The 22,042-nt window shown below is 38.8% G+C and overlaps 1 protein-coding gene across 1 annotated transcript in view; it reads right to left on the bottom strand.

Annotated features, from left to right (window-relative positions):
- The window catches only part of LOC143023732 (uncharacterized), a 68,426-nt gene that overhangs the window by 9,712 nt on the left and 36,672 nt on the right, over positions 1-22,042 (bottom strand). Inside the window, exon 3 of the mRNA XM_076182332.1 lies at positions 13,149-13,223. Coding sequence (XP_076038447.1) covers positions 13,149-13,223 — 75 coding nt within the window. The remainder of the gene's footprint in view (positions 1-13,148; positions 13,224-22,042) is intronic.

The following is a 22,042-nucleotide window of genomic DNA, read 5'->3' as shown; positions in this document are numbered from 1 at the left end:
CATTTGGAATACGCTAATCAGGTATGGTGTCCATACAAGAAAAATGACATTGAGGCTGTGGAAGCAGTTCAAAGAAGAGCAACAAAGTTGGTCCCTAGCCTGAAGGATTTGCCTTACCCTGAACGATTGAGGAAATTAGACCTTCCTACACTATCATACCATAGATCAAGAGGGGACATGATAGAAACCTTTAAAATTGTGAACAATATGATAGTGAAGTAAGCAGGGGATTATTGATTGAACTTGCCGGTTCAGTGACTCGAGGACACACCAGGAGGATCTACAAGCAGCGCCCAAGATTGGACATCAGGAAATTCACTTTCTGCAGTCATGTTGTGAACAACTAGAATAGTCTTCCTGATCATGTTGTTAATGCAAATTCAGTTGTAAGTTTTGAAAAGAGATTGGATAGTGTATGGAAACATCAAGATCAAATATTCGATTACACAGCTCAAATAAATAACAAACACCTAGACCACAGTGACCACTAGACCCCAGATGACCTAAGTTTTAGTCATTTAGAGCCGGAGTCACAGGTTGTTTTGTTATAATTTGTCTGTTTATTATTTGCTTGATTTTCATTTATTTTTATTTATCTGTCAATTTATTATTTACTATTTGTTTATTTACTGTTTGTTTATTATTTAACTATACCTATGCATTTATTTATTTTACTTATTTTTATTTATATTATTATAACTTATATTCATTTTTATATCATTATATTTTTTTCACATCCAACCTAGTTATGGACCAAAAGGTCTCCTGTTGGCATGCTCTGCCTTTGTAAATACTTTTCTTGACTCCTGGATGATGGGTCATCCATATATCTTACCCACTGCCCTGGATCAGAAGCATTGCAAACCACACAGCACATCCTCAGCAAGGCAGCTTCATTTAATTGGTGACATCTAAGCAAGATGCTGTAATGACTGTCATTTATCTTATATTATTTGTTTACTTGTTTTGGTGTAATTTGTCTGTTTATTATTTGCTTGATTTTCATTTATCATTATTAATCTGTCAATTTATTATTTACTATTTACCTGTTTGTTTTTTATTTTACTATACCTATGCATTTATCTATTTTACTTATTTTTATTTATATTATAATTAATATTCATTTTCTTATTATTATTATATTTTTTTTCACATCCAATCCAGTTATGGACCAAAAGGTCTCCTGTTGGCATGCTCTGCCTTTGTAAATACTTTTCTTGGCTCCTGGATGATGGGTCATCCCTGTATCTTGCCCACTGCCCTGGATCAGAAGCATTGCAGAAACACACAGCACATCCTCAGCAAGGCTGCTTCATTTAATTGGTGACCCCCTCTCCATCCCCTCACGCAGAAAAAGAGAAAATGGGGAGAAATCCCTACAGGCTGAGTCAAAATATCATTCACACACCAATGAACCACCATCTGGAGCGGACGTCTGGAGTGAGCTCTGGAGTGCAGTGCTTTTTTCTCTAAGTTGGAGGAAACACCTAGTCTGGTATTGTATGGGAAATGGGGAGCTTTGCTTAATACAGGTAAACGTCGACTTACGATGGCCGCGACTTACGATTGTTCGACTTTACGATGACGACGACGACGACGACGACATGATAATTTAACCCCTTCCATACGGTGCCGCACACGTAGGCGTCATGAGGAGCAAGTGGATTCGCGACGCTGCCATATCGGCGTCTTGATTATATTTATTGTAGTCGCCCCTGTGTTTTTACATTCTCTCAAATGTGTCCTGAATCCCATTCTCTGTGGTTTTCAAAATTCGCGGGTGAAAGAGAGAACGATCGATATAAGCGGTGACTATATTTTATGATGCGAGTATTATTACGTCACGTCGTACGGCTGGCATTGGCTGCTGCCCGCGAGATTTAAGTTCCGTATTGAAAATACATATCATAGTGTTTGAATATGGTAAAAAGGATAAAAATAATTAAATAAACTACTGTACATGTTTAATAGGCTATATTCAGTATCTCTGGTGGTTAATATATAGGTAAGCTAGGTACAGTGACCACGGAACAGAGTGATACACAAATTGAGGATCGACTTACGATGAAATCGTCTTACGATGGCTCTATCGAAACCTAATGCCATCGTAAGTCGACGTTTACCTGTACTCAAGTGACCAAAATGATTTAGAGTAAATCCACTGAGTGGAAAATAACTTAAAATGGAGGAGGATGAAGGCAGACAAAAATACGGCGAACCAACTAAAAGAAGGTTAGATGTGAGCAGGGTTGAATCGCCGTTAAATGTCATCCCAATAAAAAGCTGTAACATGGAAATGCCTCTACGTAAACAAAGGTATGATGAAAATCATGGTTTTTCAGTGTTTGTAAGAGAAGATAGAATACTAGGTAAAGGTATAGATTTAGAAATGGAAATAAGATATAAAAATACGTGTATTCTATGAAATCAAGAGATTACAGAACTAATATATGAAATTATAGACCTAAAAGCAGAATACAGAGCAATGTATAGAGAAATGAATAAGTTAGAAAAAATGCTGAGACCAACAGAGAATTTAATGACCTAGAAAAAAAGAATTAAACATAGGTAAAAATGAAAACAAAAGGATGAAAAATGAATATACAAATAAAAATGTGGCTTTGAAAAGAGAATAAAAGAAGAAATACAAGCATGACTGAGAATTGAAGATACTATAAAAGAGATAGATTTTCTAGAAATTAAAAATCAATGGGAAGTAGATCAGAAAAACAAAAAAGTAGCTTTCAAAGAAGTTGTACAAGTGGAAGAAAATGCAAAAGAAACAGTCATTAAAGTAATCAAAGAGAAAGAAAATTGGGTCAGAGACACAGTTGATAAAAAAAAAGTGTATAGTAGTATATGGTATTAAGGAAAGACACAATGTAGCTAGATACTTAAGAGAAAAAGAGAGAAAGAAATATCAGAAGAAATTCTGAAAGTGATACAAGAGGTCTTTGGGTGTTGTTTTAATGTTTCTTGGTGTGTGTGGGTGTTCTGCTATGTAGTGTAGCAGGTGTGATGTGTTTGTGGAGGCTGTGGCAAGCGTTTGTGTGCCTCTCATGTTGAGGTGGTCCTTGACTTTGAGGACTTTTGTTTCATGGTGTAAATGGTCTGTAGGTGTTGTATTTGTGCAGCTTGTAATTGTTTTTAGGGCTTTGTTTTGTATGATTTGAAGGGTGTTGTGGTGTGTCTCACTGAGATTAGGAGCCCATGCAGGACTCGCATAATTCATCACTGAGCGTATGCATTGTTTGTATATTGTTTTGTCCAAATGTTGTTCCAGTGATTGACTTAAGTGCGTTAAGTCTAGGTGTGCATTTGTTTTTTTATGTTTGTGATGTGTTGTTTGAAAGACATGGATGTATCGTATGTTACACCAAGAATTTTTGGTGTGTTTGTGTGTGGTATTAGTGTTGTTGATGTAGAGATGAGGTATGTATTTGTGTTCTTTTGTCCAGTTGGTGAGAAGTGTTGCTGTAGATTTGGTTGGAGCTATTTTGAGTCTGTTTGTGATGAACCATGTGTTGAGTGTATCAAGGTATGGCTGGATTATTTCTGCAGCTTTGTCTGTGTTACGATGTGTGCATGTGATTGTTATGTCGTCTGCGTAGGAAGAGATTTGTATTTCTGAGGTGGCTGGAGTGGGTAAGTCATGCATGTATAGATCAAAGAGCGTGGGGGATAGAACAGAACCCTGTGGTACTCCATTCTTAATGTTTCTGATGTGTGATGATTGGCCATTATATGACACGTAAGCATTCCTACCTACCAGATAATTGGCCAGTCATCTTTTGGTGTTATTGTGCATGTCTGTGTTATATATTTTATTTGTTAGGTTGTAGCGGGGGATAGCATCAAAAGCTTTACTAATGTCTAATGTTATAAGAAGTGTTCTGTGGTGGGCCTATCTGACTTGATGCCATCTAGAATTCTTTGTGTGAGGTTTATCAGAAGAGTGTTTGTGCAGTGTAGTGGCCTGAAACCGTGTTGTGAGTAAGCAAGGGGAATATGTGGTGTGACAAGTTTAAGTATTAGGCATTCAATGACTTTAGAGGGGTGCAGAAAAGTGTGATTGGGCGGTGCGATTTTGGGATTGTTGGGTCTTTGTTCGGTTTTGGAATGGTGATTATTTTACCATGCTTCCAGATGTTGGGTATAGTGTTGTGTGAATAGCTGTAGTTTGCAATGTTTGTGAGTGCGTGTACACCTTGTGGTCCAATGTGTTTTAGGTGGATGTTACTTATGTTATCAGGGCCACAGGCAGATGAGTGCTTGAGATTATGTATTATGTGTTTTGTCTGACTATGAAGGGTGTATAGTCTGAGTCTGTGAGAAAGTCTTTCCTACGTCGAATAGTGAGTCGGTCATCAGGGTGAGAAGTGAGATGACTTGTCTGTGCAAAATGATTTATGAGTGTGTTTGCTTGTTGTTTGTTTGAGGGTAGATTGTCTGTTGTTGTGATTATTGCTGCGTGAGAGTGTGTTGTATTACTGTTGGATAGTGTAATGCTGTTGAGTGTTTTGTACAATTTGCTGGTATTTGTTTTGTGATCAAGTGTATTGATAAAGTTTTGCCAATTTTGTGTTTTTTGTTCGTGTATTTTATTGGCAATCACAGTGTTTAGTGTTTGTATTTGGTCTGCTATGTTTTGAGGGATAGGTGTGGGGGTATTGTGTTTAAGTGTGTCTCGTTGTCTGATGAGGCCTTGGATTTCTGGTGTGAAGTTGGGGTTGTGTGATTTTCTGTTGCCAGTTAAGTGTAGTTGGGAAGGCTTATGGGAAGGTCTTGATTGAAATGATTAGGAAAGGAAAAGAGGGAGTAATTGGTGAAGAACAGTGTGGGTTTAGGACAGATAGGGGTTGCGTAGATCAGATTTTTGTGGTAAGACAGATATGTGAGAAAGCTATAGGAAAAGGTAAGGATGTTTTTTTTGGCTTTTATGGATCTGGAAAAGGCTTATGACAGGGTAGACAGGAAGGCACTGTGGGAGGTATTGCAGATATATGGGATAGGAGGAAAGCTGTTAACCCCTTCCATACGGTGCCGCACACGTAGGCGTCATGAGGAGCAAGTGGATTCGCGACGCTGCCATATCGGCGTCTTGATTATATTTATTGTAGTCGCCCCTGTGTTTTTACATTCTCCCAAATGCGCCCTGAATCCCATTCTCTGTGGTTTTCAAAATTCGCGGGTGAAAGAGAGAACGATCGATATAAGCGGTGACTATATTTTATGATGCGAGTATTATTATGACACGTCATACGGCTGGCATTGGCTGCTGCCCGCGAGATTTAAGTCCCGTACTGAAGTGGTTAAGAGCAGTCAAGGGTTTTTACAAGAGTAGTAGAGCCTGTGTTAAAATTAGAAATGGGGAGAGAGTGATTTGAGGTGGGACTTCATCATGTACATGTTATGTCACCCTGGATGTTCAATTTATACATGGATGGGGTGGTGTGTGAGGTAAATGCAAGAGGAGTGGGTCAGGGATTGGAGATGGTTAAAGAAAATGGAGAAAAGTGGGAGATAATCCAGTTGTTTGCTGATGACACTGTGCTTGTAGCAGGATCAGAGGAGGGATTGAGGAAGTTAGTGACAGAGTTTGGGAAGGTGTGTGAAAGATGAAAGTTGAAGATAAATGTGGGTAAAAGTAAGGTGATGAGATGTACATGGGGAGAAAGTGGCAGCAGACTAGAAGTGAGTATTAAGGGAGAGAGACTGGAGAAAGTGGATAGTTTTAGATACTTGGGTGCAAAGGTGGCACGAAAGGGAGGAGTGGAGGTGGAGGTAGAATGTAGATTGAGGGAAGTAAGTAAATGCATTGGGGGATTAATTAGTTTAATGAGAAATAGACATTTGGGAATGGATGCTAAGTGGAGTTTGTATGAAGGAGTGATTGTGCCAACAGCACTGTATGGGGCAGAAACATGGAACATAAGAGAGGAAGAGAGGAGTTTGAATGTGTTTGAGATGAGGTGTATGAGAAGTATGATAGGGGTTACTAGGCTAGATAGAGTGAGAAATGAGGAGGTGAGGAGGAGAATGGGGGTGGAAAGGGAATTGGGAGATAGGGTTGATGAAAGAGTATTGGGATGGTTTGGACACATGGAAAGAATGAGTGAAGAAAGACTAGTAAAAGAGATGTGGAAAGCAGAGGTGGAAGGAGTGAACATGAGGGGTCGACCTAGGATGAGATGGATGGATGGGGTAAAAGGGGCATTGGGAAAGAGGGGAATGTCTGTTGAGGAAGGACAGAAGAGGACAGAAGATAGGGGTGAATGGAGAATGGTTGTGTATGGATGATGCTGTGATGCATGAGGGGGAGTGGGTGGGGGATGGGGGGTGAGGGAGTATGTATGAGAAATAAATTGATGCAGCCCAAAGGGATTTCTCCCCTTCTCTTTTTCTGCATGAGGGGACAGAGAGGGGGGTCACTGACTTAATGAAGTGGCCTTGCTGTGGATATGCTGTGTTTTGCAGCACTCCTTCTGACCCAGGGCAGTGGACAAGATGTAGGGATGACCCGTCATCTAGGAGGTGCCAAGATAAGAGTGAGGGAAGAGGCTAGAGGGGAGTGGAGTATGTAGATGGAATGGGTGGGAGTGGTTTTTATGCCTTTGTTTTGTTGTTGTTGTTTTTTTGGCTACCTCCCTTGCAAGGGGGAAAAAGCCTTTGGTATATGTACTACCAAATACTGTTAGACAAAGTTTCTGTAATCACTGGATTAGAAATAGAGGAAAAGCAGGGTGGAGAAGTCATGTTTTTGACTAAGGAAAGCTTTTGTGACAGAGATCATAAAAGGTAATAATAATGTGGAATTATTATAAAAGATGAAAATAGTGACATGAAAAGTATAAAAATTATAGTGATATGTACCCCTGAAAACACATTCTTGGAGAGTGACCATTCCAAAATATTGGAAGACACAAGCCATACATTAAATGAAATACTGAAAGGAGGAAACTTAGCAATTATGGAGGACTTAACTCTAATGAAATATGTTGAGAGGAGATGACAGTGAAAGGTGGAAAGGACCATTGGGGAAACATACTACTGGACATGATCATTGAATCCACAATGATTCAATAGGTAAAAGAGAATACCAGATACAGAAATAAGGAAGACCCTTTGAGACTAGACTTAATATTTATGTCAGAGCCTGAAATTGTGGATAGAATGGAATACAAGACACCAATTACAAAGGATAACAAAGGCGGAGCATGCCAAATGGAGACCTTTAGGTCCATACCTAGGTCGGATGCAGAAAAAATGTAATAATAATAAATAAATCAAAGAAAAATCAATAAAAATCATAATAATATAAATGATAAATAAATAAATGCATAAGTGTAGTTAAATAATAAACAAATAGTAAATAATAGTAAATTGACAGATAACTAATAATAAATCAATATCAAGCAATATCAAACAAACAATAACAAACAAATAATATAAAATAAATAGCTGTCATTACAGCATCTTGCTTAGATATTTATCTAAACAAATCTTACAAGCTTTAAAATGAACTACATTACACTGCCTCTCCAGGAAGTTTGTTCCATTCATTTACTACATGGTAGGCAAAGTTGTTTCTACCCACTTCCGTATTAAATCTATTTCCTGACAGTTTGAGTCCATTATTTCTTGTTGGATTCTCATTCAGATGTGAAAATTTTGTCACTTTTGATGCTGTCAATTCCCTTTAGAATCTTAAAGACCTGTATCAAGTCACCTCTGAGTCCACATTTTTTTAGGGAAAACAGATTCATGTTTTAGTCCATTTTTGTATGATTTATTTTTTATATTTGGAATCAGTTTTGTGGCTTGCCATTGCACTTTTTCCAATCTGTCAATGTCTCTAATGAGATTCGGTGACCACACGGAAACAGCATATTCCATATATGAACGAACTAACGATTTATCTAGCTTGCTAATGATAGATGAACTTTTGAGGTCAAAAGATCATGCAATCAGTCCTAGAATCTTGTTTGCTTTCTCAGATGAATGACCACATACTACTTAAACTCAATCTAAAAGAGGAAAATCTGGGAAAAAATAGAAAAGGAAGACTAATGTATAACAAAACAGATTTTGGGAAACTCAGAAATTTCATTCAAAAAGTGAATTGGGAAAACATCTTTAATGAAGAAACACAGGTGGAAGAGAAATGGATGGTATTAAAAGAAATCTATAATGAAGGAGTGGATAAATATGTACCAAAACATACATACATATACCAAAGGATTATTTCCCCCTTATAAGGGAGGTAGCCAAAAACCAAAGGCATAAAAACCACTCCCACCCATTCCAACCATATTACACTCCACTCCACTCCACCCTCTTCCCTCCCTCTTATCTTGGCACCTCCTGGATGACGGGTCATCCCTGCATCCTGTCCACTGCCCTGGGTCAAAACCAGTGTCACAAGATACAGCACATCCACAGCAAGGCACCTTCATTAAATCAGTGACCCCCCCCCTCTCTGTCCCCTCATGCATTAAAGGAGAAGGGGAGAAATCCCTTTGGGCTATGTCAAATTTTCTCACACATACTCCATCACCCCCTATCCCCCATCCATTCAACCTCATACATCACAACATCATCCATATACAACCATTCTCCATTCACCCCTGTCTTCTGTCCTTTCTCGTCCTTCCTCAACAGACATTCCCCTCTTTCCCAATGCCTCTTTTACCCCATCCATCCATCCATCTCATCCTAGGTCGCCCCCTCATGTTCACTCACTCCACCTCTGGCTTCCACACTTCTTTTACTAATCTTTCTTCATTCATTCTTTCCATGTGTCCAAACCATCCCAATACTCTTTCATCAACCCTACCTGCCACCTCCTTTCCCACCCCCACTCTCCTCCTTACCTCCTAATTTCTCACTCTATCTAGCCTTGTAACCCCTACCATACCTCTCAGACACTTCATCTCAAACAAATTCAAATTCCTTCTCTCTTCCTCTCTTATGTTCCATGTTTCTGCCCCATACAGTGCTGTTGGTACAATCACTCCTTCATACAATCTCCTCTTAGCATCCATTCCCAAATATATATTTTTCATTACACTTTTTTAATCCCCCAAGGCATTTACGTCTCTCAATTTACATTCTACCTCTACCTCCACTCCTCCCTTTCGTGCCACCTTCGCACCCAAGTATTTAAAACTAACCAATTTCTCCAGTCTCTCTCCCTTTATACTCGCTTCCAGTCTGCTGCTACTTTCACCCCTTGTACATCTCATCACCTTACTTTTACCCACATTTATCTTCAACTTCCTTCTTTCACACACTTTCCCAAACTGTCACTAACTTCCTCAATACCTCCTCTGATCCTGCTACAAGCGCAGTGTCGTCTGCAAACAACTGGATTTTCTCCCACTTTTCTCCATTTTCTTCAACCATCTCCAATCCCTGACCAACCACCCTTGCATTTACCTCTCGCACCACCCCATCCATGTATAAATTGAACATCCAGGGTGACTTAACACATCCCTGACAAAGTCCCACCTTTACCTTAAACTACTCACTCTCTCCATTTCTAATCCTGACACATACTCTACTACTCTCGTAAAGTCCTGAGAGCTCCTAAAAGCTTTCCTCCTATCCCATATATCTGCAATACCTCCCACAGTGCCTTCCTGTCTATCCTGTCATAAGCCTTTTCCAAATCCATAAAAGCCCAAAAGACATCCTTACCTTTTCCTATAGCTTGCTCACATATCTGTCTTACCACAAAAATCTAATCTACGCAACATCTTCCTGTCCTAAACCCACTCTGTTCCTCTCCTAATCCTCTCAATCAAGACCCTTCCATAAACCTTCCCAACTACACTTAATAAGCTAATCCCTCTGAGACTACAATACTCACACTTGTCCCCTTTTCCCTTGTTAAGTGGAACTATGCAGGCAGTCCTCCAGCACTCTACCCTCTCTTAAACAAACATTAAATAACCTCACCAGCCAGTCCACCATCACTGTACCTCCTTTTTTCAGACATTCTGCATGGCATCCATCCAGACCAGGTGTCTTACCCGCTCTCATCATCTTAACAACTACCCTCACTTCACCCTTCCTTATTTCTCCTCCATTTTCCTCACTCAGCACTGTCATTTTCTTAGCACCTCTTACTACAACTACCTTTCCCTCTCTATCCTCCTCACATCATGATAGTTTGTCCTTCATTGACATTACAACCTGATGTAATATTTTGTCCTCTACCAACATTATATCCTAAAATAATATTTTGTCCTACATTGACATATTACTTTACATTATTGCTATGTCCTACTCTGTTATCCCCAATACACTTCATTTCCCCTTCCCTTTGAGTTTTTACCCCCAAAAAAGGAACTAGTTCATTACAAACTCCAACAATGCGGTTTGTAAGAAACATATTTGCATTTGTGAGAAAGGTGGATCTCATCAGAAGCATGAAGGTCATGATGCCTGGAAAAGAGATACCAAGGATCAAGAAAGTGGTATCCCAGTTGCATGCATAATTGTGATATCCTCTCATTGATCCCTATGGCTCTACTTTTTCAACACGAGCCAGGATAGATCCTCAGATGGTTCCCACAGACTATATTACAACTCCTACACTCCTTCATCTCCTGAAGGAGGACCTTGTAATTCCAAACAAGTTCCTCTGATCTCACCCTACCCACATCATTACTGCCCATATGAACAATCGTAATCATGTTTGTCCACCTTTGCTCCATGATGGTCTGGGTACAATCAGTGATCCCAAGGCCCAGTTGACACACAAGCTTGCAACGTCATTTAGTCTTCTGCAGGATGTTGTAGCCTCACACCATGGAGTCCCCCACCAACAAGAACTCCTGATTTTCAGCCACCTCATCTTCCAGCAGAGCAAAACGATTGGCAAGAGCTAGCAGGACCCCACAGAGTGCAACTCATGGCAGTGGCAGAAGTGGAAGAGGTGGAATGCTCTTTGGGTTGTGGGGAGGATTCCCTCTTCTCATGGAGCGCACTCTTGAGAAGACGAATTTCCTCCTCACATATCCTGAGACAGTCCTACAGGTTCACACAACCTTCACAAGCCATTTTACTCCTCCTTTGGCAATATCAACAGCAAAGAGAAAATATAAGTAAAAAAAAAATGGTCACTAAATAAACTAAATGCATGAAGCTTACTCTGCTTACCTTATAATATTAACCCCTTCCATACGGTGCCGCACACGTAGGCGTCATGGACTTAGATCTCGGTGGCAGCAGCCAATGCCAGCCGTACGACGTGTCGTAATAATACTCGCATCATAAAATATAGTCACCGCTTATATCGATCGTTCTCTCTTCACCCGTGAATTTTGATAACCATAGAAAATGCGATTACAAAAGAATTAGAAAGAATGTCATTATGGAGGGGCGACTACAATAAATATAATCAAGACGCCGATATGGCAGCCTCGCGAATACACTCGCTCCCCATGACGCCTACGTGTGCGGCACCGTATGGAAGGGGTTAATCCTACCATTGAAGTACAGTAACAGACTACTGTTTTGATTCTAAATTACTAGAACACTACATTTTATCTTATACCTGTAACTGTATAATGTTATACACATACAATTACAAAAACATAACACAATCACTTATCACTATTCAAAGATACAAACTTAACAAGAAGTAATAAACTTAACAAGAGGTATTCGCCAGCTGGTGCCTCAGCAGCAAACGAGTAGACTCTAGTTCACTAGCTAAGGTCTCGGAGCAGACCGAGTTACTTCCTACTTGCTGCCACCCACTTCCATTGTACATCTCACCATCTTACTTTCACCCACATTTACCTTAAATTTTCTCCTATCATACCTTACCAAACTCCACCACTAAATGCCTTAGACCCTTCTCTGATCTTGCCACAAATCCAGTGTCATCAGCAAACAGCAACTGGCTCACCTCTCACTTCCCTCCACTATAATGACCTCCAAACTCCTGCCAATCACCTTCACATTTACCTCCCATACCATTCCATGTACACACTGAACAGCCATGGTGACATGACAAAGTTCAGATGCAGCCCTACCTTACCTTAAACCACTTGCTCTCTCCATTTCCAATCCCAACACAAGCTCTATTATTCTCATAAAAATTCTTGACTGCCCTTAGCAGCTTTCCCCCAATCAATATCTGCAATAGCTCCCACAATGCCTTCCTGTCTACCCTGTCATATGCCTTTTCCAAATCCAAAAAGGCCTAAAAACATCCTTACCTTTTGCCAAAACCTTCTCAAAAACCTGCTTCACCACAAAAATTTAATCCACACATTCTCTACCTTTCCAAAAGGTACTGCTCCTCACCAATTATACTCTCTGTTCCTCTCCTAATCCTCTCAATTTGAACCCTCTCATAAACCTTTCCAATTACACTCATTAAACTGATCCCTCTAAAATTACTGTATTCACATTTGTCTCCTTTTCCTTTGTAAAGCAGAACTTTACAAGCACTTCTCCAGTCCTCTGGCACTCTTTACTCCATTAGATACACATTAAAAAACCTCACTAGCAAATCCACTGTAACTGTACCTCCCTTTTTCATACACTCTGAATAACACTCATCCAATTCAGGTGCCTTTCCAGCTCTCATTATTTTCAAAGTTCCTTGTACCTCTATCTTTTTCTATATTTCTTCCATTTTTCTCTCCCATAACAGTCATTTTCTTAGCTCCTCCCAATGCCACAATCAATAAATTCCTATCCTCCTCCACATTCAACAACTTTGTAAAATGATTTACTTATTTTCCCTTACCACCTTCACTTCCATTAACATCTGTCCATCTGCAACTTTATCCTTTTTCTCTCTGCCTGACTCACCCCCACTGTACTCTCTTCACTCCCTTCTAAAACATCTTTTTATTCTTTTAAAAAAAAAATTCATACTTTAACATCTACTCTCCTCTTTGCCTCTTTTATGTTTTGCTTTTCCTCTCTTTTCCTTGTACCTCTCATATGTTTCCAGTCTTACTTTGCAACCAATCAACATAAGCTCACTTCTTCCCTTCTAATACTGCCTTCACCTCATCATACCACCACTCACTACTCTTCCTTCTATTCCCTCTCATGTAGGAAAATACATATAAAGTGTACATGTAAACTTATCTGAAACCATCAATGACATTATTACTCACCAATGTAAAAATTTCCTTTCTCTCAGTGTCTTTATTTTCTGTCTTCACTACAGTAATTCTGGGCTCTACTTTCACCTGCAAAGTAAAAATTCTTTGAATATATAAAAACACTAAAACTTTCCACATTTTATAACTCTATACAGGCACCAATAGTGGAAACCTGCATGTGGTGGTTCTGGAAGACAAATGTTAGAAAGAGTCACCTCATATTTTCATCTTTAAATTTCACCAACACGTTCAACTCCATCTGGTCCTAGACAAAAATCAAAAATAAAATTAAAAATAATGGTACTTCTCAATGAGTCAATGGAGATAATCTTTAACTTTTTAAGAAATGAATATCTCTCCTGCTGAATAGATTTACATGATATTGGCTAAAATAAAGCTCTTTGATACAAGAACATTTATCAACACATTAAACCTTTGCCTAGAACCAACAATGGTTGCCTGCACACCAGACATGGTCATTATTATGATTACTTACATACATATACCAAAGGCTTTTTCCCCCTACATGGGGGGTAGCCAAAAAGAAAAAGGCATAGAAACCACTCCCACCCATTTCATTTCCTATATATTTCACTCCCCTCCACCCTCCTATTTTGGCACATCCTGGATGATGGGTCATCCCTGCATCCTGTCCACTGCCCTGGGTCAGAAGCAGTGTCGCAAGACACAGCACATCCACAGCAAGGCCACTTCATAAATTTGGCGACACCCCCTCTCCGTCCCCTCATGCAGAAAAGGAGAAGACGGGGAGAAATCCCTTCAGGCTGCGTCAAATTTTTTCTCATACATACTTCCTCACCCCCCATCCCCCACCCACTCCCCCTCATGCATCACAGCCTCCCATTCACCCCTATCTTCTGTCCTCTCCCATCCTTCCTCCATCGACATTCCTCTCTTTTGTAAAGCCCCTTTCACCCCATCTATCCATCAAATCCTAGGATGCCCCCTCATATTCACTCCCTCCACTTCTGCCTTCCACACTTCTTTTACTAATCTTTTTTCACTCATTCTTTCCATGTGTCCAAACCATCCTAATACTCTTTCATCAACCCTATCTCCCAGTTCCCTTTCCACCCCTGTTCTCCTCCTCACCTCATTTCTCATTCTATCCAGCCTAGTAACCCCTATCATACTTCTCAGACATTTCATCTCAAACACATTCAAACTCCTTCTCTCTTCCTCTCTCATGTTCCATGTTTCTGCCCCGTACAATGCTGTTGACACAACCACTCCTTCATATAACCTCCTCTTAGCATCCATTCCCAGATGTCTATTCTCATTACAGTTTTCAATCCACCAAGGCATTTACTCGCTTCTCTCAATCTACATTCTACCTCCACCCCAACTCCTCCCTTTCCTGTCACATTTGCACCCAAGTATCTACAACTATCCACTTCCTCCAGTCTTTCACCCTTAATGCTCACTTCCAACCTGCTGTCACTCTCTCCCCTTGTACATCTCATCACCTTACTTTTACCCACATTTATCATCATTTATCTTATATGATTACTTCGTTTATCTTATATGATTACCAATCAAAAAAATCATATTCCATGGCTGTGATTACATAACCATAATCAAAAATCATAAAATTTGTGTAATCATAATCAAAATCTACTCTGCAGTGATAATCATAATCAAATCATAATCAATTTCTTTTAATAATAATCATTAATTAAAATGTGATTGTGATTATTTATTTGCAATTTCCATGAAACCTTACTTTCAGGTCAAAGCATGTTTTGAAAGCATTGACACCATCTCACGTTTTTACTTGCTTGTCTACCATGATATAAGGGAAGGTAGGGTAAAGTGGACCACTGGTGCAAAGTGAACCACTGCCTTTCCCACCAATGATACAGCAGGTGCAACATCTTTCGGTAACAATGTAAATTGCCCATGAGCTTTGGTACTGAAAAAATAATAAAAAATAATAAAAAAAAAATAACTGAAGTGATCTAAGTTTACACTTTTGTAATATTTGAAATTTGGATACCTTTGTGGTTTTATCAAGTTCTTTGTTGGGATAATTTGTAAAGAACAGTGGTAATATTGCTAATATACGCAAGGCTGGTGTGAGAAATGAGAATACCTAACCACAAGGCTATATTATTTAACCCATTATCTTCGAAAAAAAAAATTCCGAATTTTCACAAAACTTTGTGTGCTTGTCATTTATGCTAAAATGAAACTGCTCTGAGATTTTTTCCTTTTTATTCGCAATAGTTTTCAAGATATGAGGTGTTGCCATGGAGCAACGCTAGGAAGATCCGTGTACAAAAATTACATGTGCAAAAGTAACAGACGGAGAACAAGCAATGCTTCAAGTAAAGTAATTCCATGCATTTGCAGACTGAGTGCTGAGCTTGAACTACTGTCACAGACATACAAGTCAAACATGATCACCACTTTCAAAAGCTCAATTGAGAAAAGATTGAAGATCTATGAATACATGGAGATGTTTCAGCTGTCTTCACTCCTAGATCCATGGACTGGTGCTCACCAGAAGTCAATTTAATGAAATCCCTATTAAAAACTAAAGTAAGTGAAATCATATCTACTGGCAATAAAGAAAAGGATTCCCTTTAAGAAAATAAGAGGCCCATAGAAAGAAGTGTAAGCTGTTCAGATTCATGACATCATCATCGAGCTCTTCCCTTTGCACATTAATATCAACTTTATCACAAATGGAATCCTACTTGAGTCAGCCAACAACAGAGGATGACAGTGATCCCCTTCTCTTTAAGGAACAGAATCAGTCAACATTACCTCAACTAACAATACTGGCTCTCCAATATCTGTGTATCCCAGCATCATCAGCTCCAGTTGAGAGACTTTTCTCTACTGCTGGGAAAGTCTTTTGTCCTGAATGATGCAGAATAGATGATGCTCGCTTTGAGGTGTTGATGTTTATCAAGTGTAACAAACACAGTCAACTAAACCATTATAAGAGACATAATCAAGTGCATAACAAATTCTATATTTTGCAGGGAAATAATTTATTTTCATTATCACTGAGGGTTATATACTTTGCAGGAAAATACTTGTAATGTATTATGCACTATAAAGCAAAAACAAATAAAACTTCTTATACACAAATGTATGTTTTTAATACCATTAGTTAATATATGATATAAACAGTTTTATATATTACTGTGTACCCAATAGATAAAATTTGCTACCAAACATTTTAAATCTGTATTAACAATTGAAAGTACACAAAATTGAGAGGAAGAACAGAAAGATCCCCCCTAATGAAAGAAATAACTGTGACACAGAAGGAAGTAAGGGACCGAATAAAAAACCTTAACATCAGAAAATCATGTTCCAGATGGAATTGCAAATTGGATATTAGAAGAATGTATAAATTAATTAATACACAAAATATATAAGATAATTGATTACTGAAAGAAGGAAAGGTACCACAAGATTGGAAAAATGCAAATATTGTACCAATATATAAAGGAGGGGACAAGGAAAATCCAATTAACTATAGACCCATCTCCCTTATAAATACAATAGCAAAAATATGTGAAAAAGTTATTGAAAGTAGAAAATAATATACCAAATCCAAAACAATTTGGCTTTAGACACACAAGATCATGTGCCACTAACTTGATCTGCTTTTACTCGAGACTAATAGAAATAATGCAAGTGTAAGAGGCTGGTAGATGAAGGAAGACAAGTAGGTAGAGGGGTAGGTGGCGAGAAATTCATTTTACAAGTTAAATGTTTTGAAAACAATAGCTGCGAGGGAGTTGCAGAGCTGCATAATCTCACTCACCATCTAAAGTTTGTAAACACAGCTAGGGTACCAATATTGGCACTGTGATGAAATGTGAACACTAAGCCATTCCGCTTCGTGACCAAGATTGCTTGCATAAGCAGTATTGCTTAAGACAGTTTCTGATTGGAGAAGGGTGGAAGAGAAAAAATTTATTGGTGTATTGGGTGAGAAATCTTGCCTTGAGGGGAGGCACTTATTTGTAACAATCAAAATTATTGGATAAATTAAGTAGTGACGTCAGAACAGAGATGGCTTAGTGAGTGGATTGGGGATACCAGGCGAGATTCCCTTTGCATGAATTGTTAAACCAAGTGTACTAATTGGAAGAAACGTAGAAGAAAATTTACGTTTAATTCATACCCATTGAGAAACATACTTTAGTGAAAGTGAAAGTAAAGAAATACAAAACAATATGAAGGAACAGTTAACAGAGTTAAAACAGTATTTACGAAGAGAAGGGAACTGAAAGTGAGGGGGGGAATAGCAAGAAAGAGGCAGATGGGCTGATTGTGCTTTCCTAGATTTACAAAAAGCATTTGATAAAGTACCACACAAAAAGCTACATAAATCTAAATGATAGGTGTCATACAAGGAAAGTTATTGAAATGGATGGAAGATTTCTTGAATGGGAGAAAAATGAGGGTGGTACTTACAGACAAAAACTCGACCTTGAAAGAAATGATCAGTGGAGTCCAACAAGGTTCTGTACTGCCACATATATGACATAGATGAAAGTGCAGAATGTTATATGCACTTCTTTACAGATGTTGCAAAACTACTAAAGAAAGTAAGTACAGAGGAAGACTGTAAATCACTACAGAAAGACCTGGATAAAGTCTGGGAATGGAGTCAAAAGTGGAAAGTGAACTTCAACATCAAGAAATGTAGTATAATGGAGTTTGGAAAAAGTACATACATACAGTGCTCGAAAAGAATGTACGAACGGTTAGCAAGAATGAGTGATGAGTGTTGAGGACTGTTTTTGCTAAAATGCACAATTTTATATAAAGAATTAGCATATGGTTGCATTATTTGACTTATTTTCTTTAAAATGTGTGATTTCCATGTAATTTGATCACAGGGAAGTTACTTTTTTATCCTCTACAAAATTACCAACCACATACCGTCCGACTCACTAATTGCCGACCTCAACCAAACAATAACAGTTTTTGCTCAAATGTACAATTTTATATAAAAAATTAGCATATGGTTGCATTATTTGACCCATTTTCTTTAAAATGTGTTATTTCCATGTAATTTGATCAAAGAGAAGTTACGTTTTTATCCTCTACAAAATTACCAACAACAGCTATGAATACCGTCCAGTTTTTGTTGAAATGCATAATTTTATAAAAAAAAAAAAAAAAAAAAAAAAAAAAATTAGCTTATGGTTGCATTATTTGACCTATTTTCTTTGTGTCATTTTCATGCAATTTGATCAAAGAGAAGCTGTTTTTATCTTCTGCAAAATTACCGACCGACTTGCTCATAGTCGACCAAACTCGAAGAAAGGTTTTTGCTGAAATGCACAATTTTATATGAAAAATTAGCATATGGTTGCATTGACCTATTTTCTTTAAAATGTGTGATTTCCCTGCAATTTGATCAAAGAGAAGTTACGTTTTTATCCTTTGCAAAATTACCAACAACAGCTATGAATACCATCCGACTCACTCATAGCCGACCAAATTCAAACAAGGACGGTTTTTGCTGAAATGCATGATTTATATAAAAAAAATAGCATATGATTCCATTATTTGACCTATTTTCTTTAAAATGTGTGATTTTCATGTAATTTGATACAAAAGAAGTTACATTTTTATCCTCTACAAACTTACTGACCACAGCTACGAATATCGTCCTACTCATTAATAGCCGACCAAACTCAAACAAGAACGGTTTTTGCTGAAATGCACGATTGTATATAAAAAATTAGCATGAGGTTGCATTATTTGACCTATTTTCTTTAAAATGTGTGATTTCCATGTAATTTGATCAAAGAGAAGTTATGTTTTTATCCTCTAAAATATTGCCGACCACAGCTATGAATACCGTCCGACGATTTTTGGTGAAATGCATGATTGGTCAAATTACATGAAAATCACACATTTTAAAGAAAAAGGTCAAAATAATTTAACTATATGCAATCTATTACACTAATAACATAATAGTAAGAAACTTAATAGTGTAGTTTGATCCATACCACCAGTGATCATAGATGGCGAGCTGGACGAATCGTAGCTGTGGTTGGTAATTTTGCAGAGGATAAAAACGTAACTTCTCTTTGATCAAATTACATGGAAATCACACATTTTAAAGAAAATAGGTCAAATAATGCAACCGTATGCTAATTTTTTATATAGAATTGTGCATTTGAGCAAAAACCGTCAGTTTGGTTGAGGTCGGCAATTAGTGAGTCAGACGGTGTGTGGTTGGTAATTTTTAGATAAAAACGTAACTTCTCTTTGATCAAATTACATGGAAATCACACATTTTAAAGAAAATAAGTCAAATAATGCAACCATATACTAATTCTTTATATAAAATTGTGCATTTCAGCAAAAACAGTCCTCAACACTCATCACTCATTCTCGCTAACCGTTCGTACATCCTGGTTGAGCACTGTACATACACCAAAGGCTTTCTTCCCCCTTACCTTGGAGGTAACCAAAAAGAAAAAGTCAAAGAAACCACTCCCACCCATTCCATCCCCTACATAGTCCATTCCCCTTTACCCTCTTCCCTCCCTCACATCTTGGCACCTCCTGGATGACAGGACATCCCTGCATCCTGTCCACTGCCCTGGGTCAGAAGCAGCATCACAGGACACAGCACATCCACAGCAAGGCCGCTTCATCAATTAGACGACCCCCCCTCTCCGTCCCCTCACACAGAAAAAGAGAAGACGGGGAGAAATCCCTTCGGGCTGCGTCAATTTATTTCTCATACATACTCCCTCACCCATCCCCCCACCCCCTCATGCATCACATAACCATCTATACACAACTCTTCTCCATTAACCCCTATCTTCTGTCCTCTCCCATCCTTCCTCAACAGACATTCCTCTCTTTTGTAATGCCCCTTTTACCCCCCATCCATCTCATCCTAGGACGCCCCCTCATATTCACTCCTTCCACCTCTGCCTTCCACACCTCTTTTACTAGTCTTTCTTTACTCATTCTTTCCATGTGTCCAAACCATCCTAATACTCTTTCATCAACCCTATCTCCCAACTCCCTTTCCACCACTGTTCTCCTCACCTTCTCATTTCTCACTCTATTCAGCCTAGTAACCCTTATCATACTTTTCAGACATTTCATCTCAAATATATTCAAATTCCTTCTCTCTTCTTCTCATATGTTCCATGTTTCTGCCCCATACACTGCTGTTGGCACAATCACTCCTTCATATAACCTCTTAGCATCCATTCCCATTTGTCTATTTCTCATTACACTTTTTAATCCTCCAAGACACTTCTCTCAATCTACATTCTAACTCCACCCCAACTCATCACTTTCCTGCCACATTCGCACCCAAGTATCTGAAACTACCCACTTCCTCCAGTCTCTCTCCCTTAATACTCACTTCCAGCCTGCTTCAACTCTCTCCCCTTGTACATCTCATCACCTTACTTTTGCCCACATTTATCTTCAGCTTCCTTCTTTCACACACCTCAAACTCTGTCACTAAATTCCTCAATCCCTCCTCCAATCCTGCCACAAGCGCAGTGTTGTCAGCAAACAACAACTGGCTTATTTCCGACTTTTCTCCATTCTTTTTAACCATCTCCAACCCCTGACCCACTACCCTTGCATTCACCTCTTGCACCACCCCATGTACAGATTGAACAACCAGAGCAACATAACACATCCCTGACGAAGTCTCACCTTTACCTCAAACCATTCACTCTCTCCATTTCTAATCATAACACAAGCTGTACTACTCTTGTAAAAACTCTTGACTGCTCTTAACAGCTTTCCTCCTATCCCATATATCTGCAATACCTCCCACAGTGCCTTCCTGTCTACCCTGTCAAAACCTTTTTCCAAATCCATAAAAGCCCAAAAAACATCCTTACCTTTTCCTATACCTTTCTCACATATCTGTCTTACCACAAAAATCTGATCTACACAACCCCTACCTGTACTAACACCACATTGTTCCTCACCAATTACAAACTCTGTTCCTCTCCTAATCCAATCAACAAGCTGATCTCTCTGAAACTACTACACTCACATTTGTCCCCCTTTCCCTTGTAAAGTGGAACTATACAAGCACTCTTCCAGTCCTCCGGCACTTTACCCTCTCTTAAACAAACATTAAATAACCTCGCCAGCCAGTCCACCATAACTGTACCTCCTTTTTTCATACATTCTGCATGGCATTCATCCAACCCAGGTGCCTTACTTGCTCTCATCATCTTAACAGCTGCTTTCACTTCCTCTTTCCCTATTTTTCCTCCATTTTCCTCACTCATCACTCATTTTCTTAGTGCTTCCCACTACAACTATCTTTCCCTCCCTATCCTCCATCACATTTAGCAACTCCTAAAATACTCTGCCCACCTTCCTCTCATTGCCTTCTCTTCCATTATCATCTCTCTATCTGTACCTTTTACCTTTTCTTCTCTACTTGATTCGCCTCCTCTTCCTCTCTTAATTTCTTTCCAAAACATCTTTTTACTACTTTCAAAATTTTCTGTCATACTCTTACTTGATTTCACATCTGCTCTCCTCTTTGCTTCCTTTATCTTATGCTTAACTTCCCTTCTCTTTACTTTGTTCCTCTCATATGATTCCCTCGTCCTATTTTGTAGCCAATCTATGAAAGCCTGCTTCTCTTCTACAGCCTTCTTTGCTTCCTCATCCCACCATTAATTACCCTTCCTTCTATTTCCTCCCACCCTCCTTGTTCCACATACCATCTTTGCACTATTTCTCCTTTTTCCTCACTCATCACTCATTTTCTTAGTGCTTCCCACTACAACTACCTTTCCCTCCCTATCCTCCATCACATTTAGCAACTCCCTAAAATACTCTGCCCACCTTCCTCTCATTGTCTTCTCTTCCATTATCATCTCTCCATCTGTACCTTTTAC

The sequence above is a fragment of the Oratosquilla oratoria genome, unplaced genomic scaffold (assembly GCF_046742065.1).
Source record: "Oratosquilla oratoria isolate Oo_2021 unplaced genomic scaffold, ASM4674206v1 SCAFFOLD56, whole genome shotgun sequence".
NCBI lineage: Eukaryota > Metazoa > Arthropoda > Malacostraca > Stomatopoda > Squillidae > Oratosquilla > Oratosquilla oratoria.
Note: the sequence above shows the minus strand (reverse complement) of the source record. Positions and strands in the feature narration are given on the sequence as shown.